A 23,202-nucleotide genomic window follows, 5' to 3' on the forward strand; every position below is an offset into this window, starting at 1 on the left:
AAAAAACTATTAAGATTAGTTATCTATAATCTGCTTATAATAGCCACCAAAATTATCCAGGTGCTAATCCCTGGAAACTGTGAATGTTACTTTATGTGAAAAAACTGTCTTTGTAGATGTTATTAAATTAAATACCTTCAGATGGAGAGATTATCTGGGATTTTCAGGGTGGGTCCTAAACGTAATCATAAGTATCTTTGTAAGAGGCAGGCAGAAGGAGATTGGACTACAGGTAGAACAGAAGGCTGTGTGATGGAAACAGAGGAAAGCAGAGTCACAAGAGGTGACGCTACTGGGTTTTGAACAAAGGAAGAAGGTCCCCAGAGTGGAGGAATGTAAGGAATGCAGCTCTGGAGGATGAAAAAGGCAAGGAAAAATTCTCCCTGGAGCTTCAGAGGGAGCACACCCTTGCTGACATACTCAGGTTAGCCCCATAAGGCTTGACTCAGAATTCTGGCCTCTGGAACTATCAGAAAATCAATTTCTGTTGTTTTAAACTACGAAATTTCTGGTGATTTGTTACAGCAGCCATAAGAAACTAATGCAGGCTGCAAGGAAGTAGGAGTGAGAAAGGGATAGAAGAAAGGAAGAGTGATACTTTTGAATACATGTGTTCATAAAGTTCTGACTTCTAAAACTAGTTAATGTTTCACCTACTAAAATGCATATATGAGTATAAACATGCACGTATCTAAAGATAGGGGAAAAAACTAAAACTATATACAAATAGACATAAGTAAACCTAACCATAATTCAAATAAATAACGTAGTCACCTTGAATAGAGGGGAGAAAATTAATGAATCCAAGAAAATTTAGGTCACAGTACTTGACTGCATAACCTTAAGCAAGAGATTAAAAAAAAAAAAAGAATGGTAAACAAATAGTCAACTCTAGTTAGTCAAATTTTCACAGAATTATGGGTCAGAAAGTTATTTTCTGTGTATTCTAAGACTGACAAAAAAGTGAATATATTGTAGGTAATAGGAACCAGATTTCTCACTGTCTCAGTATTTACTGTCTCAGATTTTCCATTGAAAAGGAAAATAGAAGGAACCCCATTATTTTTATTGGAATTGGAAGTATCAGTGTGAATGCATGGTTTTTAAGACAGATAAGACGATGGATACAAACAAATGGTAAATATAGAAATATGGATGTTTGTATACATGTATGTATGGATATATAAAGGTACATAGATTTTCAAGCTCTGTCCCCTAAGAGAGCCTGGAACTAATGACACCCCAGTAGCAATGGTCCCACCAAGTGCCCAAGTTTTGGTTTCTAAACCCGTTCTGCCATTCTTTAGTAAAAGGAACCAAAACTTCTTGGTGAAATTGCTGATTGAGTAATTCCCAGGGCTGGGACTGAGAAACTACAAAATGAGCCGGAAATATCCTGCTATTCCAGAAAGTTGTTCAATGAGTGATGGGGACTATCAAAGGGACACAGGAATCATCTTTAAGGGGCTGTTACTTGCCAAATGTGGGACGATTTGCTCATCAAAATTTATTATGACAATAATAGATTATAATCTATTGAATAAGAATTCATGAGTCGATACTGATAGATACTGACAGATGGTGAGAGATACTGATAGATGAGTCCATACTGATAAATAGGGGTGGAGAAGAAAGCTCTTGCCAACCAATAAATGTAAAAAAAAAAAATGATAAAATTAGAAAAAAAATCACCATTTGACAACTATCATAGAAATAATTGATTTAGGAAAGATACATCAATAGATGTTAAAAACTAATGACTGGAAATTTTGATTAGAAGAATAATTACACACAACATATCTCCTCACAAGATTCTTATTAATTATAAAAAGAAATTATAATCATAAGTTATAATTCTTATTAATTATAAAGGGATTTTACAGTGGAGAAACCTGGCAGACATCACCTTAATCACGTGATCAAAGTTGAAATCACCAGTTAACAGTACAAACCAACATTATGTGCTCCTGATGGGGATATACTGAGAAGACTTCAACATTACTTCTACCCAAAATGAAAATCTGAATTTAATCCTGAGGAAATTTCAGACAATCCAAATAGAGGAACATTGTAATTTAGTGTGCCTCTACTCTTTAAAAAAATGTCAAGATCATGAAAAACCAAAAAAAAAGCTTTGTAACTTTTCCAGAGTAAAGGAGTCTGTACAGTCTGTCAAAATAAAAAGTATTATAATTAATATATAAATAAATTTATTTCAAAATAAAAAGTAAAAAAATATAAATACAATTCCATGTTGGGGGCTAAGTAGAGTTTGTATGAGCTGTCTATAAATTATTCTAGCAAGACCAGAAGTCTTTCTGCAAGCTGCTCTCTCTCTATATATATACATATATATATATATATATATATATATATATATATATAGATGATTGATAGATAGATATAGATGTAGATATAGATATAGGTAGATATGGCTATATATATAATGTATAGCCTTGATTATGTCCCTTTTCTGCTCAAAAACTCACCTGTGTCCTCATTGCCAAATAATTACACCATCCCTCCATTTCTACCTAGTCCTTTATATTTACATTGTGTTTGAACTGAACTATTTATCAGATAATTTACTCACTTTTACATTTTATTCCCTTTATCTTGCCCTTCTCTCAACATAAAATGCCCCTTTCCATACATTGAAATTCTCATCTGGTAAAACCCTACACATTCTTCACAGCCCCTTTATTGGTTTCCTGAGGCTACTGCAATAGTTTCCCATGAACTGGGTGGCTTAGAACAGAAATTTATTCTCTGACAATTCTGGTGGCCAGAAACCCGCAATCCAAGTGTTAGCATGGCTGCTCTCCCTCTGAAGTCTCTAGGAGGAATTTGATCCTCGCCTTTTCCAGCTTCTGTTGACTGTTGATGTTCCTCAATGTGTGACTGCATCCCTCTCTCTTTTTTTTTTTTTTAATTTTTTAAATGTTTATTTATTTTTGAGAGACAGGACATGAGCGGGGGAGGGGCGGAGAGAGAGGGAGACACAGAATCCAAAGCAGGCTCCAGGCTCTCAGCTGTCAGCACAGAGCTGGACGCAGGGCACAAACCCACTAACGGTGAGATCATGACCTGAACTGAAGTCAGACACCCAACCGACTGAGCCCCCCAGGCACCCCTCCAACCTTCTCTTGTGAGTCTATATGTCAAATTTCTCTCAGCCTCTCTCTCATGAGAACACTTGTGATGACATTTAGAGCCCACCTGGATAATCCAGGATACTTTCCTCATCTCAAAAGCTTTAGCATAATTAAACCTTCAAAGACTCTTTTTTCAAATTAAGGTAATATCCATGATTTTGCCATATGAAGTAATTTTCACAAGTTCCAGGGATTAGGAAGTCAATATCCCTTTTCAGCCTACCACAACACCTAGGTCACATGAACTGTCCTCTATGCTGGCCTCCTAAATCTACAACCAAACAGGAATCACTCTCTCTGCTACTGTTGTGGCAATCAGCATGGACCACCTTGTATTGCTACAATGATAAGTCAGATGTACTGGTCTCTAAAATTCTCTGACAGCATGAACCTCCCATCAGTGTAACCTCATAGAACCCATTAGCTGTTTTTCCTTTTTTCTAAATAATTTCTACCACTTTCTGTATAATTCATTACTTACAAAAATGGCAAATATGATCTTAAGAAAACCATGTATGTGATCTAAATAAAATTAAGATGATGGAGAAGATACATGATATTTTGTGAGTGAAAAAAATTACTAGTCCGTTTACTGAGAAAAGTACTTCATATTTGCATTTAGGGTGAACATAGCAAAGTTTTCTACAACCAACTATTATGATAAATATTTACTACTTACTGATGCCTGCCTTGGCTGAATAAAATTTGATTTGCTGAGCATATTTTGGAGGGGCTTATTTATGTTAATTGTCTAAATTTTCACTCTGGGAGGAATCTGCAGTTGTATTTATCTTTTCCCTCTTAAATTCTGTAGTGCTTCAGTCAGTTTGAAACCAGTACTTTTTATTTTTCTTTTTATGACTAACTGTATCTTAAGAGGCCCTACCTTTGTGTATGGGTTGATATAACAGTGGGGAGTTTTAGGTACAAACTATTTCCTTTCATTCTGTTAGAGAAACTATAGGAGAAAAAATTTTTTAAATGTTGAGATGATCTTTTTCCAAAAGAAGCAAATTTTTTTTTTTTTTATGTTTATTTATTTTGAGAGAGAGAGCTGGAGAGGGGCAGAGAGAGGGAAAAAGAGAATCCCAAGCAGGTTCTGCCCTCTCAGCATGGAGTCCAATGTGAGGCTCAATCCCACGACCATGAGATCATGACCTAAGCTGAAATCAAGGGTCGGATCCTTAACTGACTAAGCCACCCAGGCACCCCAAGGAAGCAAATGTTTTAAATAAAATGAAAGCTCATAGTCCTACATTTGTATGAATTTGAAAGTTTACCGAGCACTTTTGTGTTCAAACTCACCTATGTCTACAACATCTGGGATTTAACCTCTTCTTCCTGCCTCAGAGGAAGAGGTAACCCTTCAGCCTATGGCTTAGCTCTTCTTCCAACCTCTGGATCCACATAAGTCTGCTCCACCCCTAGCCACCTAAGTCACTCACTCTCCCTCTCTACCAGCTCCTCCCTCCAGCCTATAAAAAGACTGCAGATCCTCCTTCCACCCTGGATTCCCCTTCTGCTTTTGTCACTTCTCTTTTTATCCACAAAGAATTGTCTGCCCTCATCTTTGCTGGGAAATGAATGACTTCTTGACTGTTAACCCCCAGGGTCGTTCTTGCTCACATCTTCCTGTGGTATAAGGCAAGGTTGCCTGTCCCCTCTTTGAAATGAGCTCTTCCCTTGGCCTGCATGAAGCTTTTGTCTCCTCCTGCCCCTCACTGCTTCCCTGGATACCCTTTCATCTTTCCTCCATGTTGATGATCACCAGGGTTCTGCCTTCCACCCTCCTTGTGCTTCTACATACCCTCCCCCCATAATTTAATCACCTTCAGCAATTCCTATTACTGTCCATTGCTGACTCCCAAATCCCGATATCTCTTTTGAGTTCCATATTTTATATCTGTGTGCCTGCTGGACATTTCTACCTTAGATATCCTGAAGGGACTTCAAACAGCTGAATTCATTAGTGTCCATGACTGCTATTCTTTTGCATTTGTAGTGAGGAGTAGAACAAAAACTGGGTATGTTGAGGAAGGGTACAGATGGAGGTCTCTTGGGACCCACTCCAGCAGCCAGGGGAATGTCCATGTGGAGAGAACTCTGGAGTTTTGGGCTTCAGGGCCCTGCACTGTTGGATAGTGCATGTTAATGTAAATCTGTTAGTGAAGCTAGTGATTATGACAGCTGACTTTTCAAGCCCTCCCCAAGCCTCCAGTGTGTATGGTTTGGATTTTATCACAGGAAATCTTGAGTAAAGAGATGCTCGAACCTCTTTGGAAAATCCTGTGGAAGCACAGGCTAGAGATTGGGAAGTAGACTCAACCCCTGTCTCAGTACAGCCCAGTGTGTGGATTAGGGTAGAGGTGATGAAAAAGTCCTCTGGCTGGAGGTCATCCAGCCAGACAGCCAGTTAGACCAAGACCCCTGATTATTTTATCCCTCCCCCAGAGAAGCCTCCCTGCCACACATACATAAACTTAGATCAGAGATAAGATTGCTTAGTTCCCCTGTTACATATTCCCTGCCCTTGCTGAAACCAGAGAGACCATGTTGAATCATCTTAAATCTCTACTTATAATGTATGGGAATGGATTGTTTGCTTGTCTGCCTTATCCCTTAAGGAAACAGGATTTGCCTCATCCATTTTCACCTCTAGCATAATGCCAAATGCAAAAAGGACTAAAAATAAATACATAAACTGAAGAAAAAGAGAAAGCTGGCAAGCAGGTAACATAAGTAAATTTACATGATGAATGTCATGCCTTGAAACTGAAATGACAGTGACCAGCCATTTCTTCCACTATCTCAAAATGGCCCCAGCTAGACTGCCTGTGTTCAAATTCTAGCTGTATCACATACTACACTTTGCAGAATTTACTTAAATTTTTTTGTGCCTCAGTTTTCTCAACCATAAAAAGGAAATAATAGTACCTACCACATAGGATCACTGTGAGAATTGAAAAGGCATATAAAGGGCTTGACACAGTGCCTAGGACATGGAAAATGCTAGATAAATGTTATCTGCTGCTGTTATGATTATTACCTATTCCTAACCTGGCATAGCAGGAAGTCTTTTCATTGAAGAAAATAGAAATAATTATTATAATACAGTAGCATAAAATGCTGAAAAGAACATTTACCATTCTTTTGGCTGCCCAGCTCAAAAGCCCTTCCTGAGACTAAATGGGAGGTAGAGGTGGCCGCTTACTAAGAAGCTAAAAAAGCCAGACCCCGGCTGAATGTTCAGGACTCCCTTCCAGCTAGACTTTGTAGCTTATGATCCAGGCTTTACCAGTGAGACACACTCCATGCAGGCCTGCCAACAGGAGCTAGTGGCACCAGGCAGCAGGGATGGGGGACCTATATTAGGGTCATGCCCGCTTTCTCTAAAGGTGGCAGTGGTGGAGGTCCCAGTGGTAGCATGTAGGGCCACTGCTGGCTATGTAAATTCAACAGTATCCTAACAAGCTGTGCTGGTAGCATGACCGTGCTGGGTCTTTGTTGCCAAGACCCTCTTGTTCCTGTTTTCAAGTCCACTTCTCTTTCCTCTCCAGAAGTGCTTTAAACCACCCAATGCCCTTTTCTGCTTCTGTCAGCCTGGGTTAGTTTTTCTTGGTGCAATTCAACCTGCCAGATTGATATACATTATGCATTCAGATGGTTTAATAAAATGTAAGTACACTATTTCTATTTTGTTTTATTGGTTTATTGATTTGCAATATGTGTCTTCTACTCAGCTCCTAGACAGGGACTGTTTTTCTTAGATGATTGGCGAGGGGGGGGGGGGGGTCAGGGCAATCAAATTTTAATTGACTGGAATCTACCCTTAGGTAAAAAAAAAAATCAGGCAATTAATGTGTGTAGGAATAAAGGAAAATGGAGGGAGAGCAGCAAAACCAGTACCTTGTGCAGGTATGATAAGAGTATCATAGGGGCGCTTGGGTGGCGCAGTCGGTTAAGCGTCCGACTTTAGCCAGGTCACGATCTTGCGGTCCGTGAGTTTGAGCCCCGCGTCAGGCTCTGGGCTGATGGCTCGGAGCCTGGAGCCTGTTTCCGATTCTGTGTCTCCCTCTCTCTCTGCCCCTCCCCCGTTCATGCTCTGTCTCTCTCTGTCCCAAAAATAAATAAAAAACGTTGAAAAAATAAAAAGAGTATCATAATAGGACCAAGAGCTCATTTAATTTAACTGGTTTATTTTACAGATAAGGAGCCTACAACAAAGAACACATAGCTCATGTGTGTTCAAGGTACAACTAACTGTCTCTTCACACTCCTAGTTCAGGGTTTCTGCCTCTATCCATTCTACCGAGAGGCAAATGACCTAAAAGCAGGCTGAAATCAAGGTAAATTCAGTTCAATTAATTATACCTTTTAAGTTTATGATTGTGAATGAAAAGAATTTACATTTTCAAGAGATTTTTACAATTTACAAAGCATTCGTTTGTTAAATTCTTTCAACTGCCCAAAATAAGTTAATTATCACTTTTTTTAAAAAATAGGTTTTGGTATTCACGTCTTGAAAAAGTTTTGAACATCTCTTTTACCTCTGACTACTCTCCCTTTTCTATTTGTTTTGGTTTTGAAGTAATAGCTACAAAATAAGACAAGAAAAAAGCAATGTAAGTGTATTTAGTTTTTTAAAATATTAATGTATTTGAACAAAATGATCTGCTGATTGGAACCATCATAAAAATATATTGGATGTTGTTATTAACCTCCATATTACAAATGAAGAAACAGAAGCTTAAAGAGATTATGTGACTTGGCCAAGATTAAATAGGCACTAAATGGCAGAGCCATGTCATGGTTCATTTAAAAATCATGTAACATATATTGAGCATTTAATGTGTCAGGCTGGGTAAACAAGATACTGTGCTAGTTAATCCGTAGATAAACCAGAAATTTCTAAAACCAGTATATTACATACTTAACCACTTATATTGAAGTTTTTACTGAACTATAAACTGTAATTTTAGCAGCTGGCCAATCAATAAATACTCTTCTACTTATACAAGATTCATGTAGCCAGATCTCTTTGGACACCAATCTTTAAAGATATTAAACTAAAAGATCTAACTCAGAATCATGTTTGACATAATTCTTCTAGATTTTCTAAGGTAAAGTGGAAATCTGTGATTCTCAAATGTCCCCAAATGGACAAAAAAAATGACAGGAATATGAAGTTGACTGCATCACTCTATAACCAATTATTAAAATCTAGATTTAGTAAGCTATTTTCAGTTTCTGTCTAATGACATACAAAGAGGATATTTTATTCTCAGTGTAGTTTTCCCAGGTTTTTCTATGGATTATAAAGTCACTCGTGAAAGGAAAACTAACTGACTTGGAACACAAAGTGAATAACATATGTTTTAATGTAGTTGGGTGTAACGGAAAATGCCATTCTTGTATATTTAGTTGAATCAAACCATTCGTTTAAGACCTAAATGTTCAAAGAAATTTCATTGCCACTTTTCCTTCAGCAAGTTGAAAGAAAAATAGGGAGTGCTTTTAAGTGAAAAACTAAATAAAGGTCCTGGCATCATAATGCAAAGATGACTGTTACGCCTTTTAGACCTCTAATAAAGGCATTTTTGTTAAAGGAACGTTTCCTTTTCGGTCAATGCATCAAAAGACAGAACAACAGCCACCCGCCACCACCACCCCCAGCCCCGCCCATGGTCCAAGCTGCCACTTTCACCTTCTTGAATAGCCCCTGCCTTGCCTGGAAACGCCCCCTCTGGCCCTCCCCTCGAGGTACCGCCCCTTCACCTCCCACTTCCTGGTAACCGCGCTCCTTTGCGCGGCCTCCTGGGAATCTGATTGGCTGATGTGGCAACCGCTAACGGCTGCGGAGTTTAAACCAGAGCCGTAGCCGCTGGCGCTGAGCTTCTCAGGCTGGGTGGTCGTCGCCCCCATGGTGAAAGGGCGGTAAGTCAGGGACCTCGGCGCGGCCGCCCCTTTGCTTGGGGAGATCCGTGCCTTTCCCAGCCGAAACTCTCAGCGCTGCTCTCTTGAGTCTTCCGTCAAGGGAGCCGTGCGCGGCCCGTGGTCCCGCCCACCCTCCGCCCTCTGGTATCGCGAACTGAGGCCGCGCTCTCAGGGGTTCGTTGGGGAACTCTCCGGTTTGGATCTGAGTGGCTACATCTTGTCTCTTTGATTTTGTGCCCGGCTGGGTGAGAGGTACGAGCGGCCAGTTAGAAGGTCAGCTCCTTGAAGGAAGAGATTTCAGTCTTTTTGACTGCACTACTCCTGCTTTTTAGAGCATTATCTAGGTCATTGTGAACCTTCAGTAAATACCTGCTGGGTGAGCGTTGGAGACTGCTTACCCAGGTTCTTAAATGATCCCTCTCCTTTGGAGTGATCATTTGGAAGGAAGGCTGGCTGAAGGCGAAGGGGTGATGGAAGACTGGGAAAAACTTAGAACTTGAACTGCGTCTTGATTTACAGGTAGGACTAAGGTAAGGAACAGGGACTATGATTTTTCTAGATGAAGAATCCAATTCAGAACTGGATGTGGAATTTAATATTTCAGATATAGAGTTAGCCGAGATGATGGCCAGACAGGAGCTACAGAATAATAATAAATAGGTCGTATTAGTGAGTGCTATGTGCCAAGTCCTGTACATACATCGGCTCATTTAGTCCCTACAATTAGATGTACTTACTTTTATAAGCCTGAAAGTTGAAACTTGGAGACATTAAAATAACATAGCTATGAAAAGTTAGAACTGAGACTCCCAACACAGTCCCAACCGGTATTTAAAATACCTCAATCTCTGTATCATAAGTCATCCTTGAATGGTACTCCAATGGCCTGGCCTTGGTTCCTAAAGTGTTACTTGGTGAGGTTGTTAATGTGGAGGATGACAGGGCAGTGTTAAAAGGAAGACTCTGATTTCTGGCATGAGCATGTGGGTGGGTGATTGATAGTGCCATTTATTAAGTTAGGGAACCAGGGGCCAACTTATTGGGGAGGACAATTCAGCGGTGGTTTCCTAATTAGTAAAATGAGATTTGGTCTTCCTGACTGGATTTTTTTGGAGATGGACTAGATATCTATGCCAGTGTCTCTTCACAGGTGTAAGATGCAACCATTTATCTGTGGAATTTCTGTATGTGCCTGTGTTCTATCTATGTAATAGATAGTGATCTTTGATTTTGCCTTTTTTCTTTTTTGACAAAATTTTTAGAATACTTTAAACTTCTTTCCCATTGCAGAAAATTCTTCTAAAACCATATTCCCATTATTTACTTGACATCACCCAACATCTGCCCAACACTTTCAAAGGAGACTCATTCCAGCATTGGTCAGTTTTAGTATTTGACACTTTTTCCATTTATCCATAGTTGTTTCTTCAACAAATGTTTAACCAGTAGCTGCTATGTGCCAGGCACTCTTTTGGCTCTAAGGGTACAACAGCAAACAAACTTGACAAAAATCCGTGCCCTCATGGAACAGATTTTAGTAGAAGACAGTAAATTAAATAAGGAAATTATGTGGTCTTATATTAGACACTGATAAGTTAATGGAGAAAATATATAATAGGATAGTGAAATGGGGTCAGGTGAGTAATTTTAAATATTTGGTCTGGGAAGGCTAAGAAAGTGACATATTAGTAAAGACTTGAAGAAAGTGAGTAAACTCCATGATTATTTGGAGGAAGAGTTGACACTAAGAAGAAAAAAACAGGAATATAAAGATTCTGCATTGGGAGTATGCCACGGTAGCCAATGGCTGGAGCTTAGTGAGTGAAGGAAGAGTGATGAAGAGGTCAGAGAGGTACTGGATGGGGAATTGGGGAGGCGGGGGCGAAGTGTTAAACTGTGTAGTACTTTACAGGCCATTGCAAGGATTATGACTCTACTCCAGTGATATGGGAACCACTGGAGGGTTTTTAACAGAGGAGTGACATGAATTAAGTGTAAAGGGATGATTTGGTTACTAGGTTGAGAATAGATAGTAGGAAGGAAGGTGGAAACAAGAACACCATTTAGGTAGTTACAGCAATAATGTACATGAGAGAGAATGGCCACTTGGATCAGAGTGATAGCAATAGGTGGCCCATGTGAACATGTTGTGAAGGTCAGGCCAGCATGACTGATGATCGAGTGGATGTGGGATGTGAGAGAAAGATGTTTCTGAGCTGAGCAGGTGGAGATGGAGTTTCCATTACATGAGATGGAGGAGACGCAGTGGAGCCGGTTTGGGTGTGTTGAGTTTAGGACATGTTAAATTTGCGCTGCAGACGTGCTTGGGTGGCTCAGTCAGCTAAGCTTCTGACTCTTAGTTTCTGCTTAGGTCATGATCTCACAGTTGGTGAGTTCAAGCCCTGCATCACTCTGGACTGATGGTGCAGAGCCTGCTTGAGATTCTCTCTCTCTCTCTCTCTCTCTCTCTGTCTCTGTCTCTGTCTCTGTCTCTCCCTCTCTCTCTGTCCTTCCTGCATCTTTCTCTCTCTCTCTCTCAGAATAAATAAACTTAAGATTTTTTTTTTTTTGAGATACATATTAGACATCCAAGTTGGAGATGAGGAGTAGGCAGTTGGATAAATAAGTCTGGAGTTGATCAGGGATATAAATTTGTAAGCCGCCCCACATCACTCTGTACTGATGGTGCAGAGCCTGCTTGAGATTCTCTCTCTCTCTGTCTCTGTCTCTGTCTCTCTCTCCCTCTCTCTCTGTCCTTCCTGCATCTTTCTCTCTCTCTCTCTCTCTCTCTCTCTCTCTCTCTCTCTCTCTGTCTCTCTCTCAGAATAAATAAACTTAAGATTTTTTTTTTTTTGAGATACATATTAGACATCCAAGTTGGAGATGAGGAGTAGGCAGTTGGATAAATAAGTCTGGAGTTGATCAGGGATATAAATTTGTAAGCCATTGGCATTTAGATTTAAAAGCCAGAACACTAGATGATACTCTCACAGTAGTTTATGTACATAGAAAAGAGATGTGACCCAAGGATTGAGATTTGGGGCACTCCAATGGTAAGAGGTTAGGGAGATGAAGAATAACCAACAGAAGAGTCTTAGAAGAAGTGGTCAGTGAGAAGGGAAAAACCAAGGAGAATGTTCTTTAGAAGATTGCTAAAGAAAGTATTTCAGAGAGAATGACCTGGTATTAAATACTGTGATTAAAATTAGATCAATTGAGAACTGTATCTTGACTACTATATCTGATTTAGCAATGTTGCAGTTTAGTGACTTCAATTATCAATTTCCATACGGTAGTGATGAGAGCAACAACTTGAGTGGAGTAGATCAAGAGGGAATGGCAGGGGATGAATTGGAGACTGCAAGTATAGACAACTCTTTTAAAGGAACTTGCGATAGGGGCGCCTGGGTGGCTCAGTCAGTTGAGCGTCCAGCTTCGGCTCAGGTCATGATCCCGCGGTCTGTGAGTTCGTGCCTTGCGTCGGGCTCTGTGCTGACAGCTCAGAGCCTGGAGCCTGTTTCAGATTCTGTGTCTCCCTCTCTCTCTGCCCCTCCCCCACTCATGCTCTGTCTCTCACTTTGTCAGAAATAAACATAAAAAAAAGAAATTAAGGGAACTTGCGATAAAGAGAAACACAACTAGGGTAATAACATTCCAGCATCAAGAGATCACTTGTATCTTTTTAAATGTTCCATGTTTATGCATTTACACTTGCCATCCCTTCTTCTGGAATATCCTTTCTAATCTTGATACCTGACAAATTCTTTGTTTTTAAGACTTATTTGTTCATTGAACAAATATTTGTTGTGTTCATGTTATTTTCCAGGCCCTGTTAGATGGGCCATGGAATATATCAGTGAATAAAACAGAGAAAAATCTATGACCTTCTGGAACTTAAATTCTAGTTGGGGAAAACAGGAAGTAAGTAAATTCTGTAGAATATTAGATAGTGCTTTAAATGCTATGGAAAAAAATAGGAAAGGGTAAGAATGATCAGACATGCCAAGAGAAGGAGCTACAGTTTTGAATGGCCTCAGTGAGAAGGTGACACTTGAGCAAAGATTTGGAGGAGAGTGAATGAGCCTTTTATATATCTGGAGGAAGAGCTTTCTGAGTAGAAAGAATGACCAGTACAATGGACTTGAGGCTGAAGGATGCCTACCATCTGCCAGGAGCAATTAGAGCTTGGTAGCCAGTGTGACCTGGAAGGAATGGACTAGTGAACAGAAGAAAGTTCAAATTGGAGAAATGGAAAGAAGAGCAGATGTTGAAGGGACTTCTTGACCATTGAAGGCCTTCAGCTTTTATTCTGAGAGAAATGGGACCATCAGGGAGTTTTTTAGATTGTCTAGACTAAAAAATGCGCTGTAGTGAGGGCAGCAGTGGGAATAGGGGGATAAGAGGCTGTTGCAGTAATTCAAGTAAGATGAGTCCGTGCCTTGATCTGGGCTGATAGTAGTGGAAGTGCTGAGAAGTGGTCAGGTTCCTAATGTACCGTGAAGGTTGATTGGGATAGGAGAGAGATTTTTGGCCAGAGCAACTAGAAGGATGGAGTTGCCATTAACTGAAATAGAGAAGGCTCTGACTGAAGCAGGTATGAGCAGGTTAAGTTTGATATGCCTTGTTATAATTGTTTAAGCAGAATTGTGAATCCAGGGAGGTTTAGGAAAGAGATCCAAACTGAGATCATAAAGTTTAGAGTTATTGGCATTTTCTAGGTGGTATTTTAGCCATGACTATCAAATCACCAAAGGAGTGAGTATAGATACCCAGAGGAGATCCAAGGAGAAAATCTGTTACAAGTTTGGAACATTTGTAAAAGAGAAAAGAAACAGCTAATTAGGTAGAGGAAAAAAACCAGAAGTTTGGTATGCTGGCAGCCAAGGAAAGATAATTTTCGAGGAGGAAAGATAAATAACCATATCAAATGCTGCTGCTGGATCAAGTTAGATGAGGACTGAAAATTGACCATTAGATTTAGCAGTGTGATGGTACTTGAAGATGAGCACTTTTGGTGTAGTCATAGTGAAAGTCTGAGTGACATAGGTTTAGGAGAGAATTGGAAACTGAGTACAGACAGTTCTTTCAAGGAGTTTTGCTATAAAGAGCTTCAGAGAAATGGAGGAGTAGTCTGAGGACGAAGTGGGAACAAGGGAAGGTTTTTTAAGATGAAGGAAATAGCAGTATGTTTGTATGTTGATGAGAATGATCCAGTGGGAAAAAATGACAATGAAGAGGAGAGAATTATGGAGTTATGTCTTTGAGGAGGCAGGATAGCATGAAGTCCAGTGCATGGATCCTTATCTAAGCAAAGCAGGACTGACCTTAGAAGATAGATGGTTCATCCATCATAATGGAGAGAAGACAAGGGCACAGATACAGATGATAATGGGTAGGTAATTGTAATGAGAGTTTTGACAGAGTTCTCTACAGGTTGCTTCAGTGTTCTCAGAGAGAGTAATAGTGAGCCAGGATATGAAATTAGCAGCCAATAAGGAGGAGTGACCCAGAGGTTGGCTATACCATCAGGATGTAAAGGGTTATAGAGTCTGATGACATTATATTCAAGGCTGGGGATTTTTAGGGAGAAGAGAGAACAAATGGTCTGCAAGCATGAATGTAGTGCATCCTTTAGGAGGTGAAAGGGAGAAAATGGCCACCTCCTGACGGGGAGGGGAATCTGCATCTTCCTGGGAGCAGCTGGTTCAAGATGAAGGGACCATTTAGAGGAGGGACTGAAGTTAGAGGTTTTGATAGTGACGGATTGTGAGTTCCAGAGACCTTCACAAAGTAGGGCAGGGGTGAGATATGAAGACTCTTCATTTTCTGTGGCTGTTGTAACAAATGACCACAAACCAGGTGGCTTTAAACAGCAGAAATTTGTTTTCTCACAGTTCTGGAGGCCAAAAGTCCAAACTCAGTGTCGCTGAGCTGAAATTCTGGTGTTTGCAGGGCTGTAGTCCCCCTGGAGGCTCCAGGGGAGAATCTGTTCCTTGCCTGTTTCAGCTTCTGGTGCCTGCCAGCAATCCTTGGCTTCTGGCCGCAGCACTCAATCTCTTCCTCTCTCCTGTATGGACACCAGTGAGGCCATTTGGAGGCCTAACTAGGTATAATCCAGAATAACCTCCCTATCACAAGATCCTCAACTTAATCACGTCTATAAAAACCCTTTTTCCACATAAGGCTTAGAATGTAAGGATTAAGACCCGATATCTTTGGGAGACCATTTTTTAGCCTACCACAGAGCTAGAGGAGGATTAGGATGAGGGAGATAGGGAGATGACAGTGACCTGGGAGTCCAGAGATTCTGTGATTGACATAAAGAGCATAGTGAGATTAGTCCTGTGGATTTAAGTCAGGTAGTGGTGGAAAGGTTGAGTATTGGAAGTTAGGCAAGTGCAGGTAATGGCGTTTCTTCTTGATCTCTGAAGATAGAGACAAAGAAGCTTGGGGAGGGAATGGGAGCTTTGAAAGGTTAGTCTTGTCTAAGTACATAGCTCAACGTCAACTGTCCCTTCTCAGTAAAACCTTTTCTGATCATTTTCCTCTGCCCAGGCAGAGTTAATTACTTTTATGCATGGTATATTTTATCAGTTATTCTTGTCATAGTATAATGTGATTATCTTCTTCTTTCCACTTTTAGACTTTAAGGTCTAATAGACCATAACTGTAATGGACAAATAGACACACTCAAGATATCCTGCCTAGTCCTCCAAACTAGCTAGCATGCCTCCTCTCCCATAAGATTAGGTATATCTGTTCTGTGCATTCTCTAAGGTTACACTTCTTACATTGTCAAAATAGGATCTGTACCTACGGTGGACTCTACATTCCATGACTGACATTCCTATACAACCGTATCCTGTTTTCTGTCTGCTGTGCCTAACCTAGCTCCTGGTATGTAGACATAATAATATAGATTTGAATGAAAAAATAGTCATTTACCTTTTTTGGATACCACTTTAAACCACTCCTGGCTACTTGCATACTTTCAGATTTTATACAAAGCGTTTTGTAAATACTTTTTTTTTTTAATGTTTATTTATTTTTGAGAGAGAGACACACAGAGTGTGAGTGGGAGAAGGTCAGAGAGAGAGGGAGACACAGAATCCGAAGCAGGCTCCAGGCTCTGAGCTGTTAGCACAGAGCCCAATACGGGGTTCAAACTCACAAAGAGTGAGATCAGACCTGAAACGAAGTTGGATGCTTAACTGACTGAGCCACCCAGGCACCCCTGTAAATACTTACATACAAACAAATTATACCATATAAGTCATGATCATTACCTTCTGGAATGTATCAGATACCCTTTTTTCTTTTATTAATCATTGCTCTGATTTCTTTCTTTCTTGTTTTTACTTCAGTGATGGAGAACCCAGTGATGGAAACTAGCTCACTTTTTACCTCAGGAATTAAGAGACATGTGAAAGACAGAATTTCAAAGACTGGGAAGTTGAATGTTTCTCTTGCTTCAAAAATCAAAACAAAAATACTAAGTAAGTGCTGTTGGTTTTAAAGTATGCTCACATTTTTACTTTCCCTTGGAGAATTGATACAGTATTTGGCACTTCATTTTATCATGTATAGAAAATGACTAAAATGACAATTTTTGTTAAGCTATATTTTTTGTCCATTCAATCCTTTCTGTCTCCTTCAACTCTTATTAGTTTAATGGATATGATGATTTACCCTCAGTGGTGACAGCAGAATTTTCAGCAGTGAGGCCAGGGTAGCCTAAGGCAGCTACCTCCTACACTGCAAAGAAAATACCAATGTGACATTTCAGGAAAAGAGCTAAAAAACAAGTGACAGATTGTTCTAGTATGCTGTAGCAATTGGATGATGGGTAATCTAGAATGATTGGCCCAGATAGAGTGTCGTCATGGGTGATTTTATATAGCCAAAGCTCACGATGGTATTGAACATTTTGGAGATAGGTTTCATGGATTCTGGAACTAAGAGGTCAGAAGGGGGGAAAAAAAAAGTGGGAAAAACTGCCAATATAAATTTCCATGACTTCTGAAACTTATCTCAGTGTTTCCTATCCATCTCAGCAGGAGTAGAGAAGGTTTCCTGTAGATATAACATGTTTGAAGGGTAATTGTGTGTGCCCTCTGAAATAGCTGAACCTCCTGAGTATCTTTAAATCTTAATGTTGCTCCTACCCAGGTCTCTAGAATCATGTGGTATATTAGACCACCTTGTGTAGTGGCTGTTTGCTATTCTCTTTGGCAGGACCATTGCACACTCACTATTATGAAGGAACACCTGGAGTTTGAGGAATGCGACAGGAAAATATCCTTTAGCTCTGGAAGTCTTAAACTGGTTCTAGTCTGTTTTCGTTCTAGTCTGTTTTCTGTGTCAAAGGTGGCTGTGTGAAGCTACTTTCTTTATGCAAAAGATAAAGTACTTTTTTGGACCCTTTTTTTGATGCCCAAACAATGCTTGAATATTTAAAATATGTTATTACTTTTATAAACTTATTTTATAGATACTAAACTTCCATCCAGTGGGATATGTTGTTGAATAGTAGCATTTAAATCTAAATTATGAAAATGTAAGTATGGTTTATGTGTACTAAGGGAACACACTATATTTAAGGTGAGCTTTACCAAGGAATTCACGATTAAATTTCTCTGCTAACAACACAGAAGCATTTCTGATTTAAATTATATTTACATAGTGCTTGTAAAGAGAAGACATCGAGTTTAGATTGCAGTAAATGCCAAGAAATAAGAATTGGATATTTAGGGTAGCAATAGAAAATCCCACAGGGTTTAGATGGTGTGTCCAACTTTACACTCATTATGGTCCCTTTCACTCAAAATTTTGAAAAATGGGCTTTGGAAGCATTAACTGATGTGTTTCATTCTGGAGCCACAGAAACTGGCTTTGAGATTTTAATGGCTACCCTAATATCTATGGGACATCTTCAGTTAGAGCTTTGGAATCAGCTTCTCCATTCTACCTCCTAGTGAAAGTAGGAAGGAAGGTAGGGCAGCAAGTATCAAGATTTAGTTTTTATGACTGGTCTAATTATCTAGGATCCTGCATCTGTCCTAGACATCCTTTATCCCTAACTCTATTTACAACATTCTGCATTCCTTACAGTTCTTTTGTTCTTCATCTTCTGTCTGGCTTTTATTTCTGGTCTGTATACATTTTTTTTAATATTGTCATTCTGTTGTTTTCCAGCCTTTAGTTAAGACTTATAAGTGAAATATATGTTGCCTAAAACAGTTTTATAAGGATATGAAAACTTAAGATATAAGTTCAATATTAACTTAAAAATTTTTTTTACAGATAATTCTTCCATTTTCAAAATTTCTTTAAAGCACAACAACAGGGCATTAGCTCAAGCTCTTAGTAGAGAAAAAGAAAATTCTCGAAGGGTTACAACTGAAAAAACGCTATTGCAAAAAGAAGTGGAGAAACTGAATTTTGAGAATGCATTTCTTCGCCTAAAACTAAATAATTTGGTATGAATACTATATTGTGTTTGAATTCTAAATTATAACTAAAATCTTAACTGTGTTATTAAAGAAGCTCTGAAAGTGTTTTTCAAATATCTAATTATTGTAAAAAATTTTTGAAAGAATATGCCATGTTAGTGGACAAACTTAATGGGTAATAAAATAGGTGTCTTTAACTCTACATTCTAAATGTCACTTACAGCCCTGCAAACCAGTATAATACCTTGATCATTATTTGGTTGTTTATCATTAGCAAAACTTGGTGCATTACAACGATGGGCATAATTCCTCCAATGAAAGGAGGGGAGTTCCCAGAGTGTTTGTATTCTCTTTAATCCCAGCATTTCACTGGCTACACACCAAATAGAATGAAGATTGTAGTCGTTGTTTTCCCTTCCAATTTCCAACTCTGTCCACGGACAGGTCAGTAAGAGCCAATGGTTAGCTAGGCTGCAATTTATAGATCTAACACCAAAATGAACAGAAATTAATTTAAAATGGAAAAATTGATCTACTATTCATGAGTGTTCAATTCCCTGATAAACTATGTTAACTTGCTGTAGGATGTATTATTACTGTGAGAAGAAAGAGAAATGTTCGTAGGAAAATTTATAATTGAGAACTCAGAAGCATTCAAGGTGTGTGTGTGTGTGTGTGTGTGTGTGTGTGTGTGTGTGTACTATAGCATGTAGTACCTTTTTATTTCAGTGTGATCTCAGTTATTTTCTCAACTGATGACATCCATACATGTATGGTATAATAAGCTCCAAATCTTAATTGATTAAAAGTGTCTTTATTTTAACACAGAATAAGAAACTTATAGAAATAGAAGCACTCATGAACAATAACTTGATAACTGCAATTGAAATGAGCACTCTTTCTGAGGTAAGTAGAGTTTATATGTAAGTAGTGTAATTTTTTAAGCATTACTAAGGATAATTAAGATTAAGTAGCATTAAACTAACTTAAACTTTGTGCAAAGAAATGATAACACCAATTTTAACTGGCTAACAGCACATTATCATATGGCATAATTGGTTTATTGAAATTTTTACATAAAAATTAGGTTTTGATTAGAAGTAACATAGGATTAGATAGCTCAGTGGAACATAATGGCCCCTGAACAACTAAAAAACAGCTAAAAAAGACATTGATAGAAAAAATAGTATTTCAAGTTAGAAAAGGATTTATATTATTAAAAAAAAAAAAGATGGGCACAATTGACAACTATTTTGGGGGAAAAAAAATAGAGGCAGATCCTACTATATACCATTCTCTAAATTCTAGATGGATTTAAATGTAAAAAAAGAAATCATATAAAATAAGAAATACAAATATATTCATTTTAAATAGGAGAGGTCTTTCTATACCTAGAAACAAAGCAAGAAGAAGGCATAAAGGAAACTATTGGTGGATTTTCTCAAAGAACATTCTTAGAAGGCTAAAAATCATAAAAATAAAAAGCCAATGGCAGACTGGGAAAATTAAACATATAGCAGATAAAGCATTAATATTGATAGTTAAATACCTCTTGTAATCTATCACAAAAATAAAATCAGTAGTAAAATTAGGAAGGGAGGAAAGCCAAATATTAGTGAAGTTAACTCAATTATCTAAATAGGAAACATAATTGTTGTAAAGTAGTATCTAATGAGAAGGCAAAATATACATAATAAATAAACTGAAGAAAGGTTAGTGAAGTCCCAATTGTAGGTAAATTCTTGATAGTAATGGAGTTTAGTGCTTTATAGGGCACCTTTTATTTATTTATTTTTTTTAATTTTTTTTAACGTTTATTTTTGAGACAGAGAGAGACAGAGCACGAACGGGGGAGGGGCAGAGAGAGAGGGAGACACAGAATCGGAAACAGGCTCCAGGCTCTGAGCCATCAGCCCAGAGCCCGACGCGGGGCTCGAACTCATGGACCGCGAGATTGTGACCTGAGCTGAAGTCGGACGCCCAACTGACTGAGCCACCCAGGCGTATAGGGCAGCTTTTAAATGGAATTGCCTATATTTAGCTCCCAGCTCTGTTAACTTCCTGGTCCTGTGACTTTGGCATTTAATTCTGAATCTTAGTGTCCTCTTGTGCCTAGTGTGGCTAATGGTAGTACATCTATGAAGAATTAGTGTGAGAGTTAAATGTGGTAAGCATGTGTCCTCACAATAGGAAGAATGCAATAAATGTTAGCTGTCATTACTTTTTTATTATTGTGTGTGCATCTTCCTGTGTTTTCTAATTTTCTGCAAATCTCTCCTTTTAAAAACTTATTTTTAGTCATTTATAAGGCTTTTAAATACATAGTCTTTCTGGTAAGAAAATAGGAACTCTTTGTGATCAGTGGTTAGCTCCTTTGTCAGAAGCTTTATAAAAGCTAGCCAAAGAATGTGTACTTTTATCTCCTAACTTCATCCACATTTGGATACAGAAAAGATTTGTGTACATGTCCCAGTGAAATAATGTTCACAGGAGATGTAGCTCTTAGCATTATAAATTTGATACCTAGTACAACCAGTGAGCAGAGATATACCTTATACATTTAGTATCCTCTAAGGAGAAGAGATGCTTGCTTTTCACTGGGTGGGTGGGTGGGTAGGCAAAGTCAGGGAAGGGGCTGTGTTTTGCTGATCAGCTTGCAGGGCTGAATCAAGTTGCCTTGAATAAATTACTAAGATCAGAATCAGATATAGCAGTGGGGAGTCTAAAGTTAGTACAGGAATTGACTTAGAGAGTAAGGGAAAGAAGCTAATTAATTAGCAAGATCTGGAGGAACTTTGGAGAACAGATAGCCCTAAAAGCATTGCTCAACTACTTGTGAATTATGTGATACAAAGCTCCTTCCTTCCACTAGTTCTTTAAAAAATATTTAGTAAAGTCAACTTTATTCCCGATGCTTTTTGTGTGGCTCTCTTTGGAGAACTCAAGGCTGAGATCAGCATCTGGATTTAGAAGAAGGTAAAAACAGTAAATGGAGGAGCTGGATGATGAAGGGACAGCATATAACTTTGGGATCTGCTTTCTTAGACTTGCTATTTAACAGACTAACTTTTGCATATCAAGTTTTGAGTTTTGTAGTTCCTTTTTATTTGGGGAAGAGAATGATGGGGACTATAGATGTTCTAATATCAGAACAATATAATGAAGTATATAGAATGAAATCTCATATAAGCTTCTGTTCTGCTTTCAGCCACTTTATTCTTCCTCCTTTCATCTCCCCACACTACCTACATGTAACTGCTTTGTTTCTTTATATTAAAACAAAACATATAAATATTTTCTTAATTTTCTTTCTTACACAAAACATAATATACTATCCCTAATTTTCCTATGCCTTACTTTTTTTTAATGTGACCTATCTTGAAGATCTTGCCATATGATTACAAGAAATGCTTCCTCATTCTTTTCCAGTGCTATTTAGGATAGATCCAGAGTGGACCTCTAATCTATTTAACTAGGTTCCTGTTAACACTATCCAACACTATGTTGGATACTTGGGTTGTCTTTTGCTTGGCTTCATATTAGTGTAGAATGCCCTTTCCTCTTGCATTATTAATTTTTTCCCTCTCTTCTGGATTATTCCTATTAGAAGCAAAAATGTTATCTCCCGTCTTTAAAAAATAAAACAAAACAAAATGAAACCTCTTACTCCAAATAACTCCCCACCCCCAGCTACTTTCTCATTTTTCTCCTTTATAGCAAAACTCTGAGAGAATTGTTCACACTGTCTCCAGTTTCTCTTGAACCCACACCAATTGGAGTTTCATCACCACTCCACTAAAAGTGCTTTTCTGGAAATTGACCTCCATGTTACCAAAACCTCTTGATAGTTCTTGGTCCTTACGTTGACCTTCATGTGACTTTTACAACACTATATTCTCCTATGTTTCTTCCTACCTTTCTGATTATTCTTTTTTAGTCTGTTTGCTGTTTCCTCTTTATTTTCCTGACTGCTAAATTTTGGGTGCCCCAGAACTCAGTTCTTGGGCTTCTTCTATCTACATTTGTTCCCTAAATGATTCATCCATTCTCACGGATTTGATTATTGTTAAATGCTGATGACTCCCAAATTTGCGTCTGCAGCCTCCCTGTCTCCTCTGAACTCCAGACAATACCTAGTCCACTACTTATTTCGCATTTCTATTTGGATGTCTAAGAGGTATCTTAAATTTTGCACTTGCCACCAAACCAGTTCCTTTTGGGGGTCTTCATTTCAGGTAACTGCAATTCTGTTTTCCTGTTTTTTCCTCACATCCCGTACCTGATCCCTTAGCAAATGGTTTTAGTGCTGCTTAAAGCTCAGTCCAGAGTCTTAACCACTTCTCACAACGCTCACTTTCACCACCCATCCAAGCCCCCGCTTTCTCTTACCCAAGTTCTTGGAGTGGCATCCCAACGTGGGCTTCTTGCTTCTGCCTTGCCTCTATATTCTCTTCCCAGCGTAGCAGCCAGATTAATACTGTTAAAACAGAAGTCTCTGCTGAAAACTCTCCAGTGGCTTCCCATGTGATCTATTTGCCTATTATTTTCTGAATACTGAAACTTGTGTTCTTTCTCTCACCTCATTGACTACTCTCCTCCTTCCGCTCTTTAACATCTTCAATCTGCAGGCCTCCTCCCACTCTTCAAACACAGGTAAGCTG

The 23,202-nt window shown here is 38.8% G+C and overlaps 1 protein-coding gene across 5 annotated transcripts in view; it reads left to right on the top strand.

Moving 5' to 3' along the window:
- The window catches only part of SGO2 (shugoshin 2), a 69,483-nt gene that overhangs the window by 13,568 nt on the left and 32,713 nt on the right, over positions 1-23,202 (top strand). The window contains exons 1-5 of one of the 5 annotated variants that reach the window (XM_011285458.4): positions 9,011-9,089; positions 15,894-15,986; positions 16,454-16,585; positions 18,393-18,568; positions 19,370-19,447. In XM_011285458.4, coding sequence (XP_011283760.1) covers positions 16,456-16,585; positions 18,393-18,568; positions 19,370-19,447 — 384 coding nt within the window. In that variant the 5' untranslated portion in view covers positions 9,011-9,089; positions 15,894-15,986; positions 16,454-16,455. Of the gene's footprint in view, positions 1-8,952; positions 9,090-9,121; positions 9,620-15,893; positions 15,987-16,453; positions 16,586-18,392; positions 18,569-19,369; positions 19,448-23,202 lie in introns of those variants that run through there. The other 4 variants (XM_019838427.3, XM_019838428.3, XM_019838429.3 and 1 more) reach the window with 4 other exon arrangements.

Source organism: Felis catus, chromosome C1 (genome assembly GCF_018350175.1).
Source record: "Felis catus isolate Fca126 chromosome C1, F.catus_Fca126_mat1.0, whole genome shotgun sequence".
Lineage (NCBI taxonomy): Eukaryota > Metazoa > Chordata > Mammalia > Carnivora > Felidae > Felis > Felis catus.